At 38.7% G+C, this 20612-nt stretch overlaps 1 protein-coding gene across 5 annotated transcripts in view; it reads left to right on the top strand.

Moving 5' to 3' along the window:
- Positions 1-20612, top strand: part of nfic (nuclear factor I/C) — a 107498-nt gene that overhangs the window by 27967 nt on the left and 58919 nt on the right. For all 5 annotated transcript variants that reach the window (XM_079827607.1, XM_079827606.1, XM_079827605.1 and 2 more), the window contains exon 2: positions 1975-2506. In XM_079827607.1, coding sequence (XP_079683733.1) covers positions 1975-2506 — 532 coding nt within the window. The remainder of the gene's footprint in view (positions 1-1974; positions 2507-20612) is intronic.

Genomic DNA, 20612 nt, shown 5'->3' with positions numbered 1-20612 from the left:
GCAAATTGGGTCCTTTCAAAATGTTGCACTAAAGCAACTATATTCCGCTCAAAAACATAATTTGTTATAGGGCTGTGCGATATTGAAGAAAAATGCGATATCCTTGTTAAATAATGCTATAATCGATATGCGATACGATATTGCTTTCAGTGTGTAAAATCTATTTCTTTCCCCAACTGATGTCTTTCACTTAAAGCATGGCTTTTTTTTTTCACTTAAAGGCTTGTGCGCACGTTTCGATGTGTGTGTAAGACAGCGCGAGACTGCAAGGAGTTATTTTTCGCAAGTTATTGCGTTTAATAACTCTTTTTAATGGCAAGCAAGTCACATAAGTAACAGTCGTGTGCTCAGTCTATTCTCTGCTATGTGCATCAACCTAAAACGTACACTTTTCACAATGTTGAAGTAGCCTATTAAAATCATTCACATATTGCGTGCCCTTGCGATATGCAAATTGCGATATTTCGATAATTTCGATATATTGCGCAGCCCTAATTTGTTATTTAGATTCAAGACTATTTGGGGCTGTTTTTTCTTTTCTTTTTGTAATATCAACATGCATTGGTTGATGTAATAAACAGAAATGTCTCTAAAAGCATAGAATTACATAAAAAAAGTAAAGTGTATTAACAGTCTGGGTTGTATTTTCCTTTATCTTGAGGAGTTCATAGTTTTCATGATTTGAAAGCGCGTGATTTTATGACTAGTTGTATTTATTATTTGCATTCAGCATCTTTTTTTTTTTTTTTTTTCAGAACATACATAAGGCTCAATTTTGGCCTGCCAGTTGAGGTCTTGAGGGTGGTGTTTTGAGGACGGTGTTTAAGGAGAGGGGTGTTTAGGTTAGAAGACTATGATGTTCTGGTGTTTCAGGAGATGGTTTCCGTGGAGCAGCTGTAGGAGTGTAAGAGCCTTTGCTGCCGTAAGCTGTAGAACTGGCTTATCGCATGAGATCCACAGCGTGCCGAAGTCACGTCTCATTATGTTCCTTTAAAACCTGCTTAGGGCTCGCAGCACAACCAGACCCGGGGAGTGCTGTGTTTTCTCTTACTTGTTTTTTCTTCTTTATTTCTCTCTGTTTGAATTACTGCGGCCAAGCAGCCCTTGGCCATTTTTCTCTCTCTCTCTGTGGTTGCATTGTGCCTAAGCAAAAGTGACACGCTGGTAACTATGTCATGCTATATTGATGCCACAGCTGACATCATTCAGCGCGAGTCTGAGTTTCATTACTTTGCCATAAGCGCAAAAACCCTCCTATTGAACAGCTTCATTCACATGTGGGGATTTTTTGGGCTGATGATTATCACAGAGCTGTAAAGCAGCGCTCTCATTATGACTGTTTTATGCACACACATGCACAAATGGCCACGGTGGTGCGCACAGAGCTTCGAGTCTTGTTAATGATAATTGATAGATGCGCATGTTTAATGTTCAGTTGGGGTTTTAGTAACATTTATAGCATGGTCTGGTGCTAGTTTAGGGTTTTAGAAATGGTCAAATATGGAAGTAATTAGTCAGACCAAATGAATGCCGCGCTAAACGGTTAAGAGACTGCGGTTTGCAACGTGCCTGGGAGGTACATCTGTGTGTGTTGTTGTTGTTGAAAACTTACCACTGAAAGTGAAAATAGTCAACAAAACATAATTGGATAAATGATGACTGCACATGGGGCTTCGGGAAAAGATGGAAACAATGGAGGACTGTGGGTGTGATAGAAAAACGTACACAATTAACTGTTAAATCTGTTGAATATCATTGAGACTTTTTGAAAGGAAAAATTACATCTGGAATTTACGTTTTCTGTTTTGGTAAACAACAGCGAACGGGAAAAAACGCATTTCAATAAATGCGTCAATACAGAAAAGAGCCAAGATGATTCATTTCCTCTTTGTACATGAATTGAACTGCAGATGTGGCTTTTGCCTGTCAGTAAACACAATCAATAACTCTTTGTCTTTTGCTCTTCTTTTCCAGGATGAATTCCATCCGTTCATCGAGGCGCTGCTGCCGCACGTGCGTGCCTTCGCCTACACCTGGTTCAACCTGCAGGCCCGCAAGCGCAAATATTTCAAAAAGCACGAGAAGCGGATGACCAAGGATGAAGAGCGCGCAGTCAAGGATGAGCTCTTGGGCGAGAAGCCCGAGGTCAAACAGAAGTGGGCGTCGCGCCTCCTCGCAAAGCTCCGCAAGGACATCCGGCCGGAGTGTCGGGAGGACTTTGTGCTGTCCATCACAGGGAAAAAGCCTCCGTGTTGCGTCCTCTCGAACCCAGACCAGAAGGGTAAGATGAGGCGCATAGATTGCCTGCGTCAGGCGGATAAGGTCTGGCGTCTGGACCTGGTGATGGTGATTCTGTTCAAGGGCATCCCACTGGAGAGCACGGACGGGGAACGGCTGGTCAAAGGTGGTCAGTGCTCCAATCCCATTCTCTGCGTCCAGCCCCATCACATCAGCGTGTCCGTCAAAGAGCTGGACCTCTACCTCGCCTACTTTGTGCAGGAGAGAGGTGAGTTTGCACACCTGCTACGCTAACATTGGTTTTGCATAGTTTTTTTGCGCATGTAAACAAATCCTCGCCCATTCAGTACCGAGGGAGCGGATGGTTCTCAGAACTGCACTTCCGCTGATCCGTGATGGCAGTACTGGGAAGTCGTGTTGTGCAAAGGTACAGAGAAACCTAAGCTTGTGAAGTGGCAGTTTGGTATGTGGCGTAAATCACGTAAAGATGCTCTGGCTCGTTCTTCTGAGAAAGCTGTTGACTCATCATCCTGTGCTGCTTGGGACCAGGAGTGTCAAAATTTGAGTGTAGCTTTGGCTTGCAGCCCTCAGAATACACTGTGAGCCACCGCACTTGTCGACTTTTTAAAACCAGAGCTGTGCTGTCAGAATCACAGACGCGTGCTTGGTTTTAATCAGAGAGACAGGAAGAAAGGGAGTTTAAAACATAAGCAGAGCCAAACGCTTTGAATCATTTAAAATAAGTGGGTCTGCTCTGAAAGGCAGGTAGATGTGTTTCAAGTTACTAAATGTTTTTTGTTTAAATGGAGCTTCTATGAAGGCTGTTGGATGTATTCATCAACTGCAACATTTGACCTTACAAGCTTGGCTCTGCTAAATTGTGACACCATAATCATTTTGCAGGTATTCAAAGTATACATATGTAGAGATAAACTCAGTAAGATTTTTTAAAATACTTTTATTGAGTAAAGGCTCTCAGTTAAATTGATCAAAGGGGACAGGAAAGACATTTATAATGTTTGAAGAACAATAGATAAATGCTGTTATTTTTATATTTTTATTTATCAAATAATCCTTAAAAACTATATCATGGTTTCCACAGAAATATTAAGCAGCACAGCTCAACATTAATTTGCTCAAAATCAGCATATCAGAATGATTTCTGAAGAATCATGTGACAATGAAGACTGGAATAATGATGCTGAAAATTCAGCTTTGCCATCACAGAAATAAATTACTTATTTTAGAATGTGTTCAAAGAGAAAAGAGTTAATTTAAATGTAATATTTCAAAATATTGTTTTACTGTATTTTTATCAAATAAATGCAGCCTTGAGCATAAGAGAAATGCAGCATAAGAGATCTCTTTTAAACTAAAATCTTACCGACCCTTTTTGAATGGTAATACATATTTATATTTTCAGTGTGTATATGTATTTATTATATTATATTCAATGTGTATATGTGTGTATATATATATATATAGTGGGCAAAAAAGTATTTAGTCAGCCATCCATTGTGCAAGTTCTCCCACTTAAAAAGATGAGAGAGGCCTGTAATTTTCATCATGATTTGCAAATAAATTCTTTAAAAATCAGACAATGTGATTTTCTGGATTTTTTTTCTCATTCTGTCTCTCATAGTTGAAGTGTACCTATGATGAAAATTACAGGCCTCTCTCCTCTTTTTAAGTGGGAGAACTTGCACAATTGGTATATATTATATATAAAATTTAATTTTAGTTTTTAATAGAAAATAGTTTGTAAAAATTCACTTTTACTTGTTTTTGTTATTACTGTAATATACTTAGTTAAGCATAACACGCAAGCTTGCACATTGTTTCAAACTTAAATAAATGTATAAATTTAATAATAACTTTAATAAATTGAAAGTAAACTGCTCGAGGATGCTAGTAAACAAAATGGAAAGAATACGATGTAATTGTCCGTAAAACAAATTCCAGCCTCAGGAGTCAAACTGATAACCCGTAACCAGAAGTTCATCCACCTACAAAAACTAGTCAACAACAAAAAAAATGTAATTTTTGCAAATTTCTTAAACTCAACGTCACATTTCTGCTCTCCGTAAGCTTCCGTTGTATATGTATTACTGCAAATGCATTTTCCATTCGTTTTTTTTTTACCAGAATGAGTAAAGTATGAGTCAACATTATTTTCTGTGGTAATTAACAGCACGCCACAGATGATTTCTACAGATTCTATATAGTTAACTATAAATATAACTTTAAAGCAAAACCGTTCACTCGTTCACAGTAGTTCAGATATAATTCTGGAGAAGTATAAGATGCTCAGTCTCTGCGACGGCTTGGTGTGTGTATGTTGAGGATATGCAATGCATATAAGTTCGGTTTAGTGGTCAGTGTGACAGGTTGATGAAGTATGTGTGTGTGTGTGTGTGTGTGTGCGTGTATGTGTGTTTAGTGCGGCAGCAGTTACAGTGACTCAGCGTTCTGAGTATGTGTGAATACTGCGATATCATCTCTTCCAAATTCCCTCTAGATTGTGTTTGAAACCTTCTATTGAATTACCAGGTCTCGATGTTGGAATTGTGTTCATTCTCTTTTTCATGGTACTCTACATCTCTTCGTATACAGAAGAGTCTTGTGTTTGTGTACCTTAAATATATGGATACCAATCAGACATGTAAATGGGATTGACTCTCTTTATACAGAAGTTAGTCCCGGTCCTCGAATTTGATTGGTCGAGCAGTGCACCAAAAGTGATAAACAGTCCAATAACACTGGAACTTTTTACCGTTTGTATCACCTCACTTGTGTTTGCAGTGATGTAAACCAGAGTACAGAATCGTTCAAAAGTTTTTTGAAAGAAGTCTCACCAAGGCTGGATTTATTAGATCAAAAATGCAGTAAAACAGTAATATTGTGAAATATTATTACAATTTAAAATGAATGTTTCCTATTATAATATATTTCAAAATGTAATTTATTCCTGTGATGCAAAGCTGAATTTTCAGCATCATTACTCCAGTCTCCAATGTCACATGATCCTTCAGAAAGCTGATTAGGTCCTTAAGTAACTTTTTTTAAATGTTGAAATCAGTTGAAAATCAGTTGAAGTTCTGCTTAATACCATTGCGGAAACGGTGATTAGATTTATGTCATTTTTTTTCCTCTTCAGTATTCTTTGATGAATAGAAAGTTCAAAAGAACAGCATTTATTTGAAATAAAATCTTTTGTTGCTGAATAAAAGTATCACTATTACGTTTTGAACGGCAGTGAATGTATTAAATTGATGTCGCACCATTCCACTCACATGTTCTGTTCCAGTCTGTTTGTTGTTTGGCGACACATAAATTAGAAAACTAAAAACTAGTCAACTTATATTAATGTATTAATCTGTATAACATAATATCACATCAGCATGAGTGCTGCAGAAGGAAAGAAATGCTTGCCACGCATTTGAAAATCTACAGCTGCAGCCTGCCCTTTTCTCTGTCTTTCACTCCCTTACTTTCTCGTTCTTTCTCTTTTCCGCCCCTTTTTTCTCTCCGCCCCCTCAGGCGACCTTCACCCTCAGTTGTCTGGGTCAGACAGGCAGCCTGCATGTCACCTGACCCGCCTAATAGCCTACAAACTCCTTGTTGTAAACAGTCCGATAAGGAGCTGTGTCCGTTCGCCCTCACTTCTACTAACGGCAGCACCACGGCGAGAGAAGGAGAGGGAGCGAAAGGGAAGGAAAAGGGGGAGTGGCTGAGAGAAAGGCGAGAGTGAAAGAGGCATACAGTCAGCATTTGCGCTTAAAGGCACAGGGCCATCTTTCACTTGCAAGGCATGATCAAATTCCATTCATCTTGGTGAAGTTGAACAGGGCCGGCAGTGTTTCTGCAGCAGCAGCTGTGTGTATTAGTGTGTGTGCGCTGAAACTTTCAGCTCTGTTTCGGTATCTTTGCTAATGGAGCGAAGAGCAGGGTGGGGCAGGGGTCCCGCATGGCGGCCAGATCGAGAAACAGTGGCCATTACTCTTACTGCCCTCCTTCTCTCGTCCAACAGGCTATTCGCTTCGCAAACGCTTTAACCGCAAGTCTCTCGGGGTGAAGCGGCTCCCTCGAAAGATGATCAAATTAATTACATTTTTGAAAGATTAGGCTACCAGCCTCATTAGAGATATACGGTTTATCTAGCTCTCAGTTTCGGGCTGTATCGGTTTCCAGCAGGGTCACATGACCTGGCTTGTGCCCCAGTCCTCCTCTGATCTTTTTTTATAACTCTAAAGCTCTGGAAGCTTTTGCTGAGACAATAAATATTACACTTGTCAAAACAAACAGAATGGTGGTTTGAGCGAACCAGAACACACGGTTGGTTTGGTGGCACTGGAGTCATCTGTGCCAGATATCAAGCCGAGGCTCAGTCTCCAGGCTCCGGTGTCCCGCCGTTCGCGTTCGGTGAACAAAGAGGCTCTAAAACCCATAGACTCTCTGTCCATTTGTGAGAATGCACCGTTAGTCAGCCAAGCAGGAAGATGCAGCAAACACACACGTGCACACACACACACACATACACACACACATGTTCAGTAAACACAGAGGAGCTGGAATGTGCTCCAGTGCTCTGGCAGCGGAAATTTGGGAGGGGTGGGAGAAAGAGGGTCAGCTCAGGTCAAGTTCACAGCGATGTCGGCCTCCAACAGGGGGAGGTGTTCAGCGTGCTTATCTTCTTAAAGGGCCAGCAGCCTGTTAAGCAAAGCAGCACATGCTGGGTTATAACATTTTTTTTTTAGAAAATATATACAATTTTATATATAAGACTATCTGGTACTCTACAGGTATGTCCGTAATAATTGGTGTTGTAATATAATAATACTGTTATACACTGTAACATCAAATATACAGTGGGGGTCCATAATCTGATACCATATTGAAAATATTTAAAAAAAAAAATTGTAATTTGGTGCATTTTAAACTAAGAAATGTAATGCAAAATAAAAAATATTTTAGATTCATTTCCAGGTGTCAAAAAAATTGACATTGGTGACATTGGTCATGTGAGCTCTCTTAGATGGTCAGATGACACAAGACGCTATTTGGATCCTTCTCAAATCATGAGAACATGAACATCAGATTTTTAACTCGTTTATGCAGCTTGAGTGCTACTGTCAATAAAACATAAGAGATAGAAACCATATAATGACACAGCTTTTCTCGCAGGTTGTTATGCTGATATTATAATTTAATCAAATATTAATTTAATAGTGAAACATTTTCACTGGTGATCTCGCTGTACTCAAAGCAAAGATATTGTTACACTTTAGGACTGACAACCAAAGATGCGATTTCCTGACATGAAACAAAACCTGCTCGCTTGTGGTTGAATCTTGTGGATCTTATGAAGAAACATCAAAGTGTTCCAACCCCACAGAACATTCTTTTCACACTTTACTGATTCTTTAGGTATTTCGGTGAAAGACCTGCTATTTACAGTAAATAACTGTTAGCCCAATCCTCTGCCTGCTTTCTGAGCAGCGCTTCCTGAGAGCGAGAGAGAGAGAGAGCACTCTTGTGAAAAGAGTCTGACATGCAGCCTCTCTGTCTGAAGGGAGAAATCCTTGGAGTTGGAATATGTCAATATTCCGTAACATAACTCATCAAAGCTCCATTAAATCATGTCAGCTTTTGAAAGCTTTTGTCTTTACACGGCTAAAAAACTAAAGGGTACTATCTGTAAAATGTCTTGCATTTTTTTTAAAAGAGAGATAGAGTCTTAAGCTAAGATAATACAAAATCATTATTCATTAAATGTATTCATTACCATGGTTTATATCTATATTTTTTCACAGTTTCCAAATGAACTAGAGATGACATGAGTGAAACCAAGAAGAACGCTAAGAAAGGGGAAGTGAAATATGAAGTGACTGTAACTGAGCAAAAGACAGCATGAGAATAAATCAAAGAATGTATAAATATATAAGATGGATAGATACATGTCAAAACTATGGCGAGAGAGAGAGAGATGCACGCAGAGGGAGGTCACAGATGAAAGTCAGAAGCATTGCAGCTCTATGGTAATCAATCTGTCAGATCAATGTGTGGGGCAGCCGGACAGAATACAGCTCATAGTGCTGACTGTTCACAACACGCTTACTGCTCCACTCCACGTGAGATACGCTGACCACCCCCTGAGACCGCAGTCAGTGGCACTGGGCATCCAGAAAAGTGCACATCCAGAGAGTACAAAATTAATACTCAGCAAGTGGAGAAGGTGATGTGAGAACTATTTGTTTTGGTGAATAAATAAAATGATATTGTTTCAGAATCACGATACCAGATAATTCAGCTGCAGAATTACATTTTATTTTTGGACTTTCTTTTAACCCCTTAATAAATCCGTTATCTTTTAAGTGTTTATATTTGTACAGCACTTTGGTCAGTCTTGTGGGTGATTTTAGATGTGCTTTATAAATAAAATGGACTTGAACTTGTTGCTTAATAGGGCCTCATATGATTCTATCCTTTGAGAATGGTCTAATAAAACATTGTAACTTTGTGTTCTAGCTAATAAATCTTAGCGTCAGGTGATATGACAGAACGGTGTCTTCTATCAACACGCATAGCTGGGCAATGCTTCCATAATAAGCTACACCTGATGGTTAACATCAGCTCGATCAGAAGTGTGCGTGTACTCCTCGTGACCTTACATAGCCTCCTGAAGAGCGCGGGTGATAACCAGACATGGCTCCTTGCTGATTAAACAGTGACTCCCTGATAAACCCCTCGTGCATTGCTGTATCGCAAACCACTGTTACAGGTCACCATCATTCTGCCATCTGGAACTCTTCACGTTTCTGCTTAGTGGACATTTAATAGAGGCCACCTGAACTGTCCGAGGCCCAATTTACCAGACGTTTGTTTTCACACAACACTGAGTGTCTGTGAAACTGATTTGATTTGATTTTACTTTTTTATATGGTTGAATTTAAGTTTATGCATTATATATCATGAACTTTACAACATTTATTATTCTAGGTTCATGGTAATTTCTTTATATACTAAGACATGTTTCACATGTCAAATTGTATAAATTAACAGTGAACAATAGTATATATTTAAAGTAACATTCAATGAATTAATGCTATATATTTTTGTTGTCATTGATAGATCATAATACATATTGAATTAAGTTTCAATTTGTCAAATTGGTAACATTTTACAGTAAGTAACATAATACTGAACATTATAACCTCAACGTTTGTCTGTGCGCTGCACATTTTACGCAGAACCGCAGACAGAGTACAATGCAGGCTATGCACAAAAGCTTCTGAAAGATGTAGCTGTTCCCATTTTGTCGGGACAATTTATTGTTTATGGATCACAACTTGTAAGTATGTCTTATTATTTGTAGTTGTGTTTTCTGTTAACAGTTCAGGCACGCCGTTGACACAGGGTCATGACCCCCACAGTTTTGAAAATGGGAAAATAGCCTGCGCGATTCACTAACTAAAACTTCCGACAATGAACATCATATTCACTGTAAGTAATTCAAGACATCAAAATGTATCAAAGTGGAATTGTGCAAGGTTGAAAGTTGAGACATCCCAGATAAAAGGCTGGTCTACAGGGGACAGATTTGGCATTCTGCAGGCATTTTGCTCGTCCCTACGTTTTGATCATTCATATGTACTTATTATTTCACTTACTTCGTATTGTAATAATAATCAATATTATTCTATTAATGATCGGGCAAGTTTAATATATGATGGTGGTCTGACAGTGAGCCTGAAGTGGTGGTCCAATATCTGGAAATCTGATCTTTTGCTTACAGTTTGGCCCCCCCCACTTTGAAAATGTCTCCTGCGCCCCTGGTTCCAATTATATATCCTGTAAACGAAGGGCAAAGCTTTGCCTCCACTAGCTTCCTAACTAACATTACAGTATTGATGTAATGTTTACTGTAGATTTTGTAAGCTCTCGCTTTTGTAAGACTGTTCACCACCCCTTAGGAAAATTATCCATGATTTTGGGATCGATTTCTGTTTGTATCACCATAGTTTTCCGACAAATATGATTAAATGGTGGATAACATCGCATCTATAAGAAAAATACAAAAACAACATTCCACTCTGAAATTTCCTGTGAAATCCGTGCATGCTCGAATTGGTTTGAAATTGACGCCATCGTTTACATCTGAGTAGAGCTTGCGGGGTGGGACATTTCCCGAACACGCGCTAAGCGGTGCCAATCACAACACACTGGGCCAGCTAACCAATCACAGCACATTTTGAAAGGAGGGGCTTCATCGAAAACGCAATCCCAGTGCACTGAAACTTTCGCTCCCTAAAAAAAAGTCCCACATTGCGCCATGAAAAACCTTATTGTAAAGTGTTGCAATTAAATTACTAACAAATTCAACCTTATCTTTAAAGTTGAAAAAAAAATTATTAACATTATTTGTGTATATTTGTATTTATAATATTGTTTATAATGTTGAACTTGTCCAGGTTTAAATGGGATTTTAAATGTCACATTCTTGGACCCACTGTATGTATTAATGAATGCACTTGGATTTATATGTGCGTGTAGGAGTGGCTCTTGTCCTTGACTTGTCAGGCAGGCACACACATTTTAGTCTGCTTTATGATGAAAGGAAGGCATTTACATGATATCACTGTTTGTGACTCCCCGTCTGCCGGTCAGACTCTACTAAACTTCTACTAATTGGAGTACAGTATGTGTGTGAGTGAAAGAGAGAAAGTGTTTGAGGTGCTGGGGGGGATCAACCTCGCCAGGAGTCTTGGATTACCGATTCTTTATCAGAGAATAGAAGGAGGGAATGACTGAAGAAGTGCAGGGAATCTGTTTGAACCTTTCGGGAGATAGAGAGGGAGTACATTTGTGCGTGACAGACCGACAGTGTCCTCGAGCCCTATAAAAATGTTTCCTCTGAAATGCCCCTGTCCCAGCTGTTACAGTGCAGATAGACAACTCCATTGACTTAACCCACCCTGTCTTTGCTCTGCCAGGCTGTGTGTGAAGGAGAGTGTCAGCTTCATTTCTCAACCTCAGCACAGCTGCCAATGACCACTATGAGGAATATAAGGACACTTTTGCACGTGGGATTTCAGTGTCTGAACTCTTATTCTAGTGTGGCTATGCTCTAAATGTGAATATTAAAGTGATAGTTCACTCATAATTTTGTTACTATCAATCACACATATTTCCTTTCAAACCTGTATCACTTTATTTAATCTGTGGAACCCAAAAGAAGATATTTTAAAGAACTGTTTTTTCCACTCAATGAAAGTCAATGGGGTCCAAAACGACACCGAAGCTCACTGACTTTCGCTGTTAAAATATGACATCTACTTCAACTTAAAAACTAAAAAACTAAAACATATGTTGCCATGACTTATTGATCATATGTTTTACACCGTACCCCCCCCCCCCCCCCCCCAAAAAAAGATCTTTAATCTAATTACTGAAGACACATTTAGCACGTAACTAAACTGGAATACGAGTGAATACAATGCATTTTTTAAAAAAAGCCACAATATGTAATTTTTCACCACTAGAGGTCGCTTTTTCAAAACAAAGGCATAGCTTGTTGACGCCTTGATTTCGCAGAGCTTTATTATGCCGCAGACGACCGCTTCAGCTTCTTCCGGTCATGCGTATGTGGGGTAACGCAGTGCTGTTTTATCATATTAGATACATTTGAGAGTGTTGAAAGTTAGGCTATAATGCTACTCTGTGCTTTCGCTCTGCGGCTACGATGAGACACTTGCACACTGCAGTAAGCTAGATTGATATTAGGCATGGTAAAACATAGTACTCGCGGTAATCATGATAAAGAGATTTAAACAATAGGACTAACGGTGTTGAACTTTATAGCAATGATTAGTTTTCTGTCGATGAATGTATCCAAACAGTTGTATTACAAACAGTAATATATTAAAACGCCTTTGGTGTTTCCATGGTTTCTACAAAATAAAATCGAGGGTAACGCGGGTATGATGTCATTGAAAGGCTAGGCAAGGACATGGTCTGTGTTAAAATTGCTTATTTCGCTGGATTTAAACATTCTTGGAAACATTTGGAATAATGTAAGTACACAAGTCAACAAAATATATAACATTAAAATATCCAAAAACCTTACATATTGTGCCTCTAATGCCAAAATACCATATTCAAAAGTGTTAGTATCCATTATGGAAACAATCATTTTTTGTATAACATGGAAAAAACATGGAAAAAAAAAAAATGCCCAAAATTGGACGTTATGTTTTAAGTTGTTGAGCAAAGTGCTACCGTAATGAACTTGTTTGGGGATCGAAACCGAAATATTCAATTGAAATCAGGTACATCAAAGTGTCATCTTTGACACAGTTTTGAAAGCTTTTTCAAGTTTAGTTGGAATCCCCTTGATTTGGTTCACTTTCGATATGTGTCTAAACGAATGTTTTTGTGACCACAAATGGGAAATTAAATTGGTATCATTTACCATCTTGACTCAGAAGGATGTCTGAAATGACGACAACGGAAGCCATCCCCCTGAACAGGAAGTGACACTCTCCTTTTTCTTTACCGTCGACAGCCCTGTTTAAATGCCGTTACTGAAACTCCTTTGCAATAAATGAAACTTGAAAAATACGCACTTCTACAGACACTGACGCAAGTGTCTTAACTTTACAAGAAGCTTTTCTTTGTGACAGCAGTGTTGTTCTTTAATGTGGTGTGTTGTGACAAGACAATTGAAGACATGTTATTCCGCCTGAAAAATTCCCTCTCTGGCTACCATGCTTTAGCTGAATTGATGAGTCAGGCGATTCGTTCTGTCATTTACCCTTTGAGGGGCTTCCTCTGGTTTCCTCTTGACGTCTCTGAGGTTTTGGATGTTTTGGAGAGTTGCACAGGGATGCTATGGCTGTCAACAGATTCAATAATTCAAAATCAATAATTTGCGATTTGGTCTTTTGTTTTTGGTAGTATTAGTATTAAGGGAAAAGTAGACATTAAAATATATTTAATATTTCATTTTAGTGTCTATTAATTTACTTATTATATATTACAATAAATTATATATAGTTTTATAGAGAGTGCAAATGATTTTACATCCCGCCTGGATTTTATTTATAGATAAATTACAGAGTTCTTAAAAACATTTATGTTTTGTGTCTCACTGTCCAAACTGTCAGTTAGTGAAATTTGCGAAATGATATTTCCGCTACTGCTGTACTTTTCCAGTTTTGGTATATCACACAATTCCTGCAGTGTCCATAGTTAGCCGTGCTGTCTGAATTATGCTGTGCATTTTACAGTTACTCAGCTAGGGGAAGGCGATGAAAGAAATTGAGTACTATAGTTCTCTCTCTCTCTCTCTCTGTCTGACTTTGAAGCCGCTTTGGTATTGCTCCATGGAGGCATGAGATCTTAAGGCTGAGGGATGTTTGACAGAGAGCAACAGATCAAAGTGTTGAAAGAGAGAAGTGACAGATGAAAGACAGAGACGAGAGGGGAGGGCAGAACCTCCCAGGTCACACACTGACATCCTCTATTGGCATCACATACTATCCTCATTTCAGTGCCCAAGATAGGACACACACCTAATTATACACACATAAAGCCACAATACATGCAAGTTAATATACACATGATGAGTCGTTTCTATGCAGTACATTTTGATGGCCCCATCATACATGCCTCAATATACTGGATAAAAAGGTGTTTTTTCACAGTGTAGGACAGTGAACATAACGGTTCATTTTAAATAATTAAATTATTATTGAATTACCATTGATTTAATTTAAGAAGGGAATTATTTAGTTTTTTTGTTTTGGTTCGCCACATTTGTCATTATTAACTTAATTTTTTAAGAAGTATTCCTTTTTGTCTCTAAATGAAATGTTTCAAGCAAAGATGTTGGGAATATTGTTTTAATTAGTAATCAAATAAGTTTTTCTTATGTTCTCAATATCACTTTCCATCTTAGTCTTTTCTAATATACCTTTAACTAGTTAAAGTCATGATCCTCCAGGAAGTTTGGCGAGAAAACATCACCGCAAATGTTAGCAAGTATTATGGATTTGATGAATGTTGTTACGTTTTGTGGTATTAATGTGTTTTACTCTAAAAGATTCAATCCTGTTTGTTGAAATGTTTTAAGTATTTCAAAAATATGATCAATTTATTTCCGTCCTCTTCATTTTGTTTACATTATGTAAATATAATCAATTTATAATTAATGTAGAAAGTTATTAAAGCCTCAATGCTTGGCCACAGTAGCTACAGTTCTGAATGTCTCAGCTCTTTTATAGAAATACTTCCTTAAATTACAATGCAAGCACCTTTTTTTCAGAGTTCAAAAGGTACTGCGTAGAATGACCCACATCGGGTTTGCAGTGTCAGATGTTGTCAGATATCATGTATGTGCACTCTCCTTACCTTGTGCCAACTAAAAGAATGGTTGTTTTTTTTAATATGTTATTGTTTTCAACTGGTTTTAAATGGTGCTGTTGAGTCAAATCTGATGCCTGTGCATCTCTTTCAGAGCACATGATGTGTGTGTGTGTAGTGGGTTGTGGCTTTATACTGTCTTGTCTGCCTTGCAGCAGCAGAGACAGCTTGTTTGCCCACCTCCAACCTAAACCACACACACAAACATTCCTTTCTACTCATTTCACTGTAGCACCTTCGATCAGGACGTGTGGGGTTTTGCTTCTGTCATAAGCCGCAATAAACTGTAATTAATACTGATTTGTCATTTAGCTTGCTTGGGTCAAGAGCAGCTTGTAGTAGGCTTATGCTTTATATTCATAACCATATATTCAGTGGTATGTTGGAAAGACTAGCCGATCTTAGGCCCCACTTGACACATTTCTTGATGTAAGTGTTGGTAAAAAAATATTTGAATTATGTAGATGGACTGTGCAACACCTGATTCCCCTAACTGTCACTCAACACATAACTCTTAAAGTTTAGCCTCTTTAAATAGCTCTGCGACAGCATTGATGCCTCCTAAGTCTTTGAAATCCTTTCCCAGAAGTCCTTTTTGGGTCTCATGCTAATGATTGCTTCGTACGCAGTGATTTACACTGGGGAATCCTGGGAGAACTGTAGTCTTGGCCCAGTTTAGGCGCCGGGGTCCTCATCACCTTACCATTGCCTCTGATCTAATCCTCCCTGCCCTCAAAGGAAGCAATTAAGAGGCTGCCTTTAATCCCCACAGTTAGAGAGGGAGATTGCCCAGTGCTTTGACGGCCAAATGATGCATAAGTGGTTGTTTTGGAGTGGGAGCCCCATTTGAAATCGCTTGTCCAGACTTTCTTGAGTGGGTCAGACTGCGAACTCTGTTTGAAGTGAAGTGTGTGAAGAGTCAAGCGTGAAGCGGTAATAAGCAGTGTCTGTGCATATCAAACTTAAATTATGTATTGATTCTCTCATAAATGTGTTTCAGTGGTCGATTAATGGCATTTTTACACCATTCATTTTTAATCTACATTTAGTGGTGAAACATTAGGTTTTGTGCATCCATCCATCCATCCATCCATCCATCATCACTGTATTTATTATTTATTATTATTATTATTATTAGTAGTGTGTGTATATATATATATATATATATATATATATATATATATATATATATATATATATATATATATATATATATATATATATATATATATATATATATATATATATATATATATATATATATATATATATATATATACATATATATATACATATATATATACATATATACATATATACACATATATACATATATATACATATATACATATATATACATATGTGTGTGTGTGTGTTACTGATTATCTCTTCATCATGGCACCTGTTAGTGGGTGGGATATATTATATGTTAAAGTTGATTTGTTAGAAGCAGGAAAAATGGGCAAGCGTAAGGATTTGAGTGAATTTGACAAGGGCCAAATTGTGATGGCTAGACGACTGGGTCAGTGCATCTCCAAAACTGCAGCTCTTGTGGAGTGTTCCCGGTCTGCAGTGGTCAGAGTGGTCATCTATCAAGAGTGGTCCAAGGAAGTAACAGTGGTAAACTGACGACAGGGTCATGGGCGGCCAAGGCTCATTGATGCACATGGGGAGCAAAGGCTGGCCCGTGTGGTCCGATCAAACAGACGAGCTACTGTTGCTCAAATTGCTCAAGAAGTTAATGCTGGTTCAGATAGAAAGGTGTCAGAATACACAGTGCATCACAATTTGTTGAGGCTGCATAGCCGCAGACCAGTCAGGGTGCCTATGCTGACCCCTGTGCCGAAAGCGCCAACAGTGGGCACGTGAGCATCAGAACTGGACCACGGAGCAATGGAAGAAGGTGGTCTGGTCTGATGAATCATGTTTTCTTTAACATCATGTGGATGGCCGGGTGCGTCTGCGTCGCTTACCTGGGGAACACATGGCACCAGGATGCAATATGGGAAAAAGGCAAGCTGCCAGAGGCAGTGTGATGCTTTGGGCAACCAACACAATATTAGGAAGGTGGTCATAATGTTATGTATTATATATTAAATATATATGTTTATTTTAATTTCTTTATACATTTCTTGGTTTATATATATATCATTTTCCTTTGTTTTATATGGATGACTTTTAAGGTTTATTTTTGAAACAAGGTTTAAAATAAACAAATTTGGTACCATGTAGGGTCACTCTCAATCTGGTTCCTAAAGTAAAACCAGTTGCCCGACACAGTGAAATTCTGAATATGTCCTCTAAAACACTGCCGTCAGCCTCTGATTAACGTGCACAGGGTTTTTTTTTATGACAAACTTTGCTGCACCGCACAGATGGGAACCATCAGTCCTTCAACCTTGCTTGTCTTCCCATTCCTGATATCCACCACAACTCATCCTTTCTGCCATTTCCATTATCAGTCATTTTGTATGATAATGAGAGTAGATCCTGAAGCTTGACCAGATGTGCTGGTTTGAATGCTTCTACGACATCTCGTTCACATTGGCCAGTTTAGACATCATTTGCAATGGCAATGTTCCCAACAGGATATTGCAGATCCTTGAAACCAGATATTGAAAGGGCTCTCCCATTTCTTCATGCTTTACTCATTAGCATTACCTTATCGGTAAAATCAGCTGCCCTTTCCAGTCCATGCTGTCCATATTGCCTGATTCATGGTTCAAACCACATTATATGTTAAAGGAAGTCAAACTTAATTAACGTCCTTTGCGGACATCAAATGCAATTACTCTACCATGCAGCTCCGCCTCCTCACCCTCTAATGCTTGGCAAGCATCCTGTGAGATCTTAATCCATATCCTTTGCTCATTTTGCAACACGGCTTGAACGAAGTGCACTTTTTACCGTTGGCTGGGGCAAGAGCGATCTGGTTCTTCGGCATGATGTATCGCTAGTGCCACTTTAATTTACTGCCCTCACTCTGCAGCAATGCTGAGTTTTTCACAATAACTTTCACAAAGTGAAACTCCCAGTTTGACATCAGTAAACTACTCTGATTACTTCTCAAGAATTCACTGCATAAAATACTCAGATTAAGCAGTTTTAAAGCACTTTAATAGCAATATTATGGGGTTGTTCACTCAAAAATGATAATTTAATTACCTCATGTAACTCTGAAATGTTATGTTTTGTGTGTGTGTGCAAGTGCGTATGTATGTGTGTGTGTGTGTGTGTGTGTGTGTGTGTGTGTGTGTGTGTGTGTGTGTGTGTGTGTGTGTGTGTGTGTGAAAAACAGACCAAAATTTAAGCCATTTTCACTGATATTCAAATGTGTATTTACCAGGGGTGGCACGGTTCACAAAACCCACGGTTCGGTTCGTATCACGGTTTTAGGGTCACGGTTTTCGGTTCTGTACGGTTCTTGTTGTTGTTTTTTCTATTAATCGTTAACACTCCAGAAATTTACTTCAGCATATGATATAAAGCTTAATTCAGTCCCTCCAGAAAAACGCGATTATGCGATCGCGTGATTTAACGCATAATCAGCCAAAGTCCGCATATTCATGCGGGGGCCGCATTTTTTCAAATACGCCGCACTTTCGCCGCATAAATTGCCTATTTCCGCGTGCAAAATATGCGGGGCTATCATGATATCATAATCCCCACATTTTCGTTGCAAAAAAAGTCATATATATTAGCAGAAAGTTGAAAATTTTTCGTTTACTTCACACAAGAGCCGCCATTTCCGCCTATTGCCATGGGAACGTTTTGAAGTGATGTGATTACCCGACGCGAACGTCATCGAAAAGCTTCAAACCCCGTGGAGAAAGCGTTTGAAGCGTTATGAATCAATGAGTTGATTCATCGGTTTGAAGCGTTATGAATCAATGAGTCGATTCAGCGGGTTGGATCGCCAAAGTCACGTATTTCAGCAGTTTGACACGCGATCCGAATCATGAATCGACTCGATGATTCATAGCATCATGATGCTGTGTTTTGAAATCAGTCATCACTATATAAGTCGTTATTTAGTTTTTTTTGCACACAATAACTATTATCGTCGCTTCATAAAGTTATTGTAGAACCACTGTAGTGAGATGGACTTTGTAACGACGTCTTTAGTAGGCTACCTTTTATGGGTCTTGAGAGTGTACATTGTGCCAATGGAGGCCTTTCTGAGCCATCGGAATTCAACTAAAATATCTTAATTTGTGTCCAACAACATAAAGGGAAGTCATTAATGACAGAATTTTCATTTTTAGGTGAACTAACCCTTTAAGAGATTGCACTTTGTGCATTGGAAGCACTCAAATGTCTGTTTTGTATAGCGACATCTGTAAAACAGGAAGTTATTTATTATTTTTTTCAGAAGTTGTAGAATATTCCTTTTGTAAAGCTACAGAACTTGATTGACTAAATGTTTTGTAAATTTGAGCCATTATTAAGGTCTTCAATAAAACAAGATGAGAACTTAAATATTCCAGCACTTTCTGTGATGTAGTGCTTTTTTTCTCTTTCTCATCAAACCACAGTTTTTGCAAGTTGCATAAATTTGTATAAATATCCCGCATTTTTCATCGCATTTTTTAAGAAAACGTGCCGCATAATCAAGGATTTTTGCCCGCAACAATCACAAAAAAAAGCCGCATTTTTCTGGAAGGACTGTTAATTATCCACAGTTAAGGATACAGTATTTTATATCATGTAGAAGTTGTTTCCTAACTGGCTGTCTCCTGCTTACGCTGTCTACCGAGTCTGACACTGGCGTAACATTTTTCATGTTAATCATGTTAATTTTGATCAGAACAATGCACTGTGGCTTTAATTCAGCGTGAGCAGCTGACCTGATTAACATGAAAAAAAAAATATTTCAACATGAAATCATGTAGTGAAGTATTCCGTGTGTTTCACAATCACCATATGACATCCAGCGCTGTGAAAAAAATTAAAAAATACATGAAAACACAACACTGCCAGAAGTTTTTTTCCCAAACTTCAAAGGCCTGTTTAAATTATTCAAACTAGAAGCATATCTTAACTTTAATGTTACATTTACCATGTGAACTACTTATATGTGAACTATGTTATATGCATGTGTGTTTGGGACAGGCAGAGGGTAACACGGTCGCATTTGCAGCAGATATGCTGCCCATCATAATTCAAAGCACAACACAGACAGGAGTCAGAGGAGAACACTGGAAAATGTGACAGAATGGACAAAATTCATCTGTATTTGCAATATACGAGCGGCACGAGCCGCGGTTCAGCTGCGCGAGACAAACGCTGCCAGTGTGTGAATGCACGCGCGCGCCCGCTCTCCATACGGCTTCTGCCCTGCCAACGCACTGCTTGCGCGAGCGGTGTGAAGCTGGCGTTTATACGACGCTGGCGCATCCTCCAACTTCGGGCAGCCTTCCTTATCTCTCCCACTTGCCATTTCTACACTTGACATGACCTGCAGCACTCCACTTTTACTGTATGTCCACACATTCTTATTTTGCGCGAAAAGGACACCCGCTGTCTGAGGTAACATACGGGCACGAGGCTACATTGCGCATGTGTCGAACCGTGCTGCACACACGCTCCGAACCGAGACAAGCGAACCGAACGGTTCGTTTTTTTTTTCATATACCGTGCCACCCCTAGTATTTACTGTACAAAAGACTTGAGAACTATATATATATATATTTTTTTTTAAAGAAATTAATACTTTGGTAAAACTTTATTTTATAGTGTCTTTGTTACACGTTACAGTTACTGTAGTAATAACTATAAATTATGAATAATTGCATGCAACTGAACCATGATGTAATTGACATCCAAATTGTGCCATAGATTCTGTATCGAATTGCATATATGGCGCTTTGTTCTTTTTTTAGGCTTAAGCCTTCATTATGAACTGTTTTTGAATGGAAAAATAAGAGCGTACAGGTTTTGGATGACATAAG

This window comes from Gobio gobio (assembly GCF_949357685.1).
Source record: "Gobio gobio genome assembly, chromosome: 10".
NCBI classification, from domain to species: Eukaryota; Metazoa; Chordata; class Actinopteri; order Cypriniformes; family Gobionidae; genus Gobio; species Gobio gobio.
The sequence above is the reverse complement of the archived record's forward strand: the minus strand, read 5'-3'. Positions and strand labels throughout refer to the sequence as shown.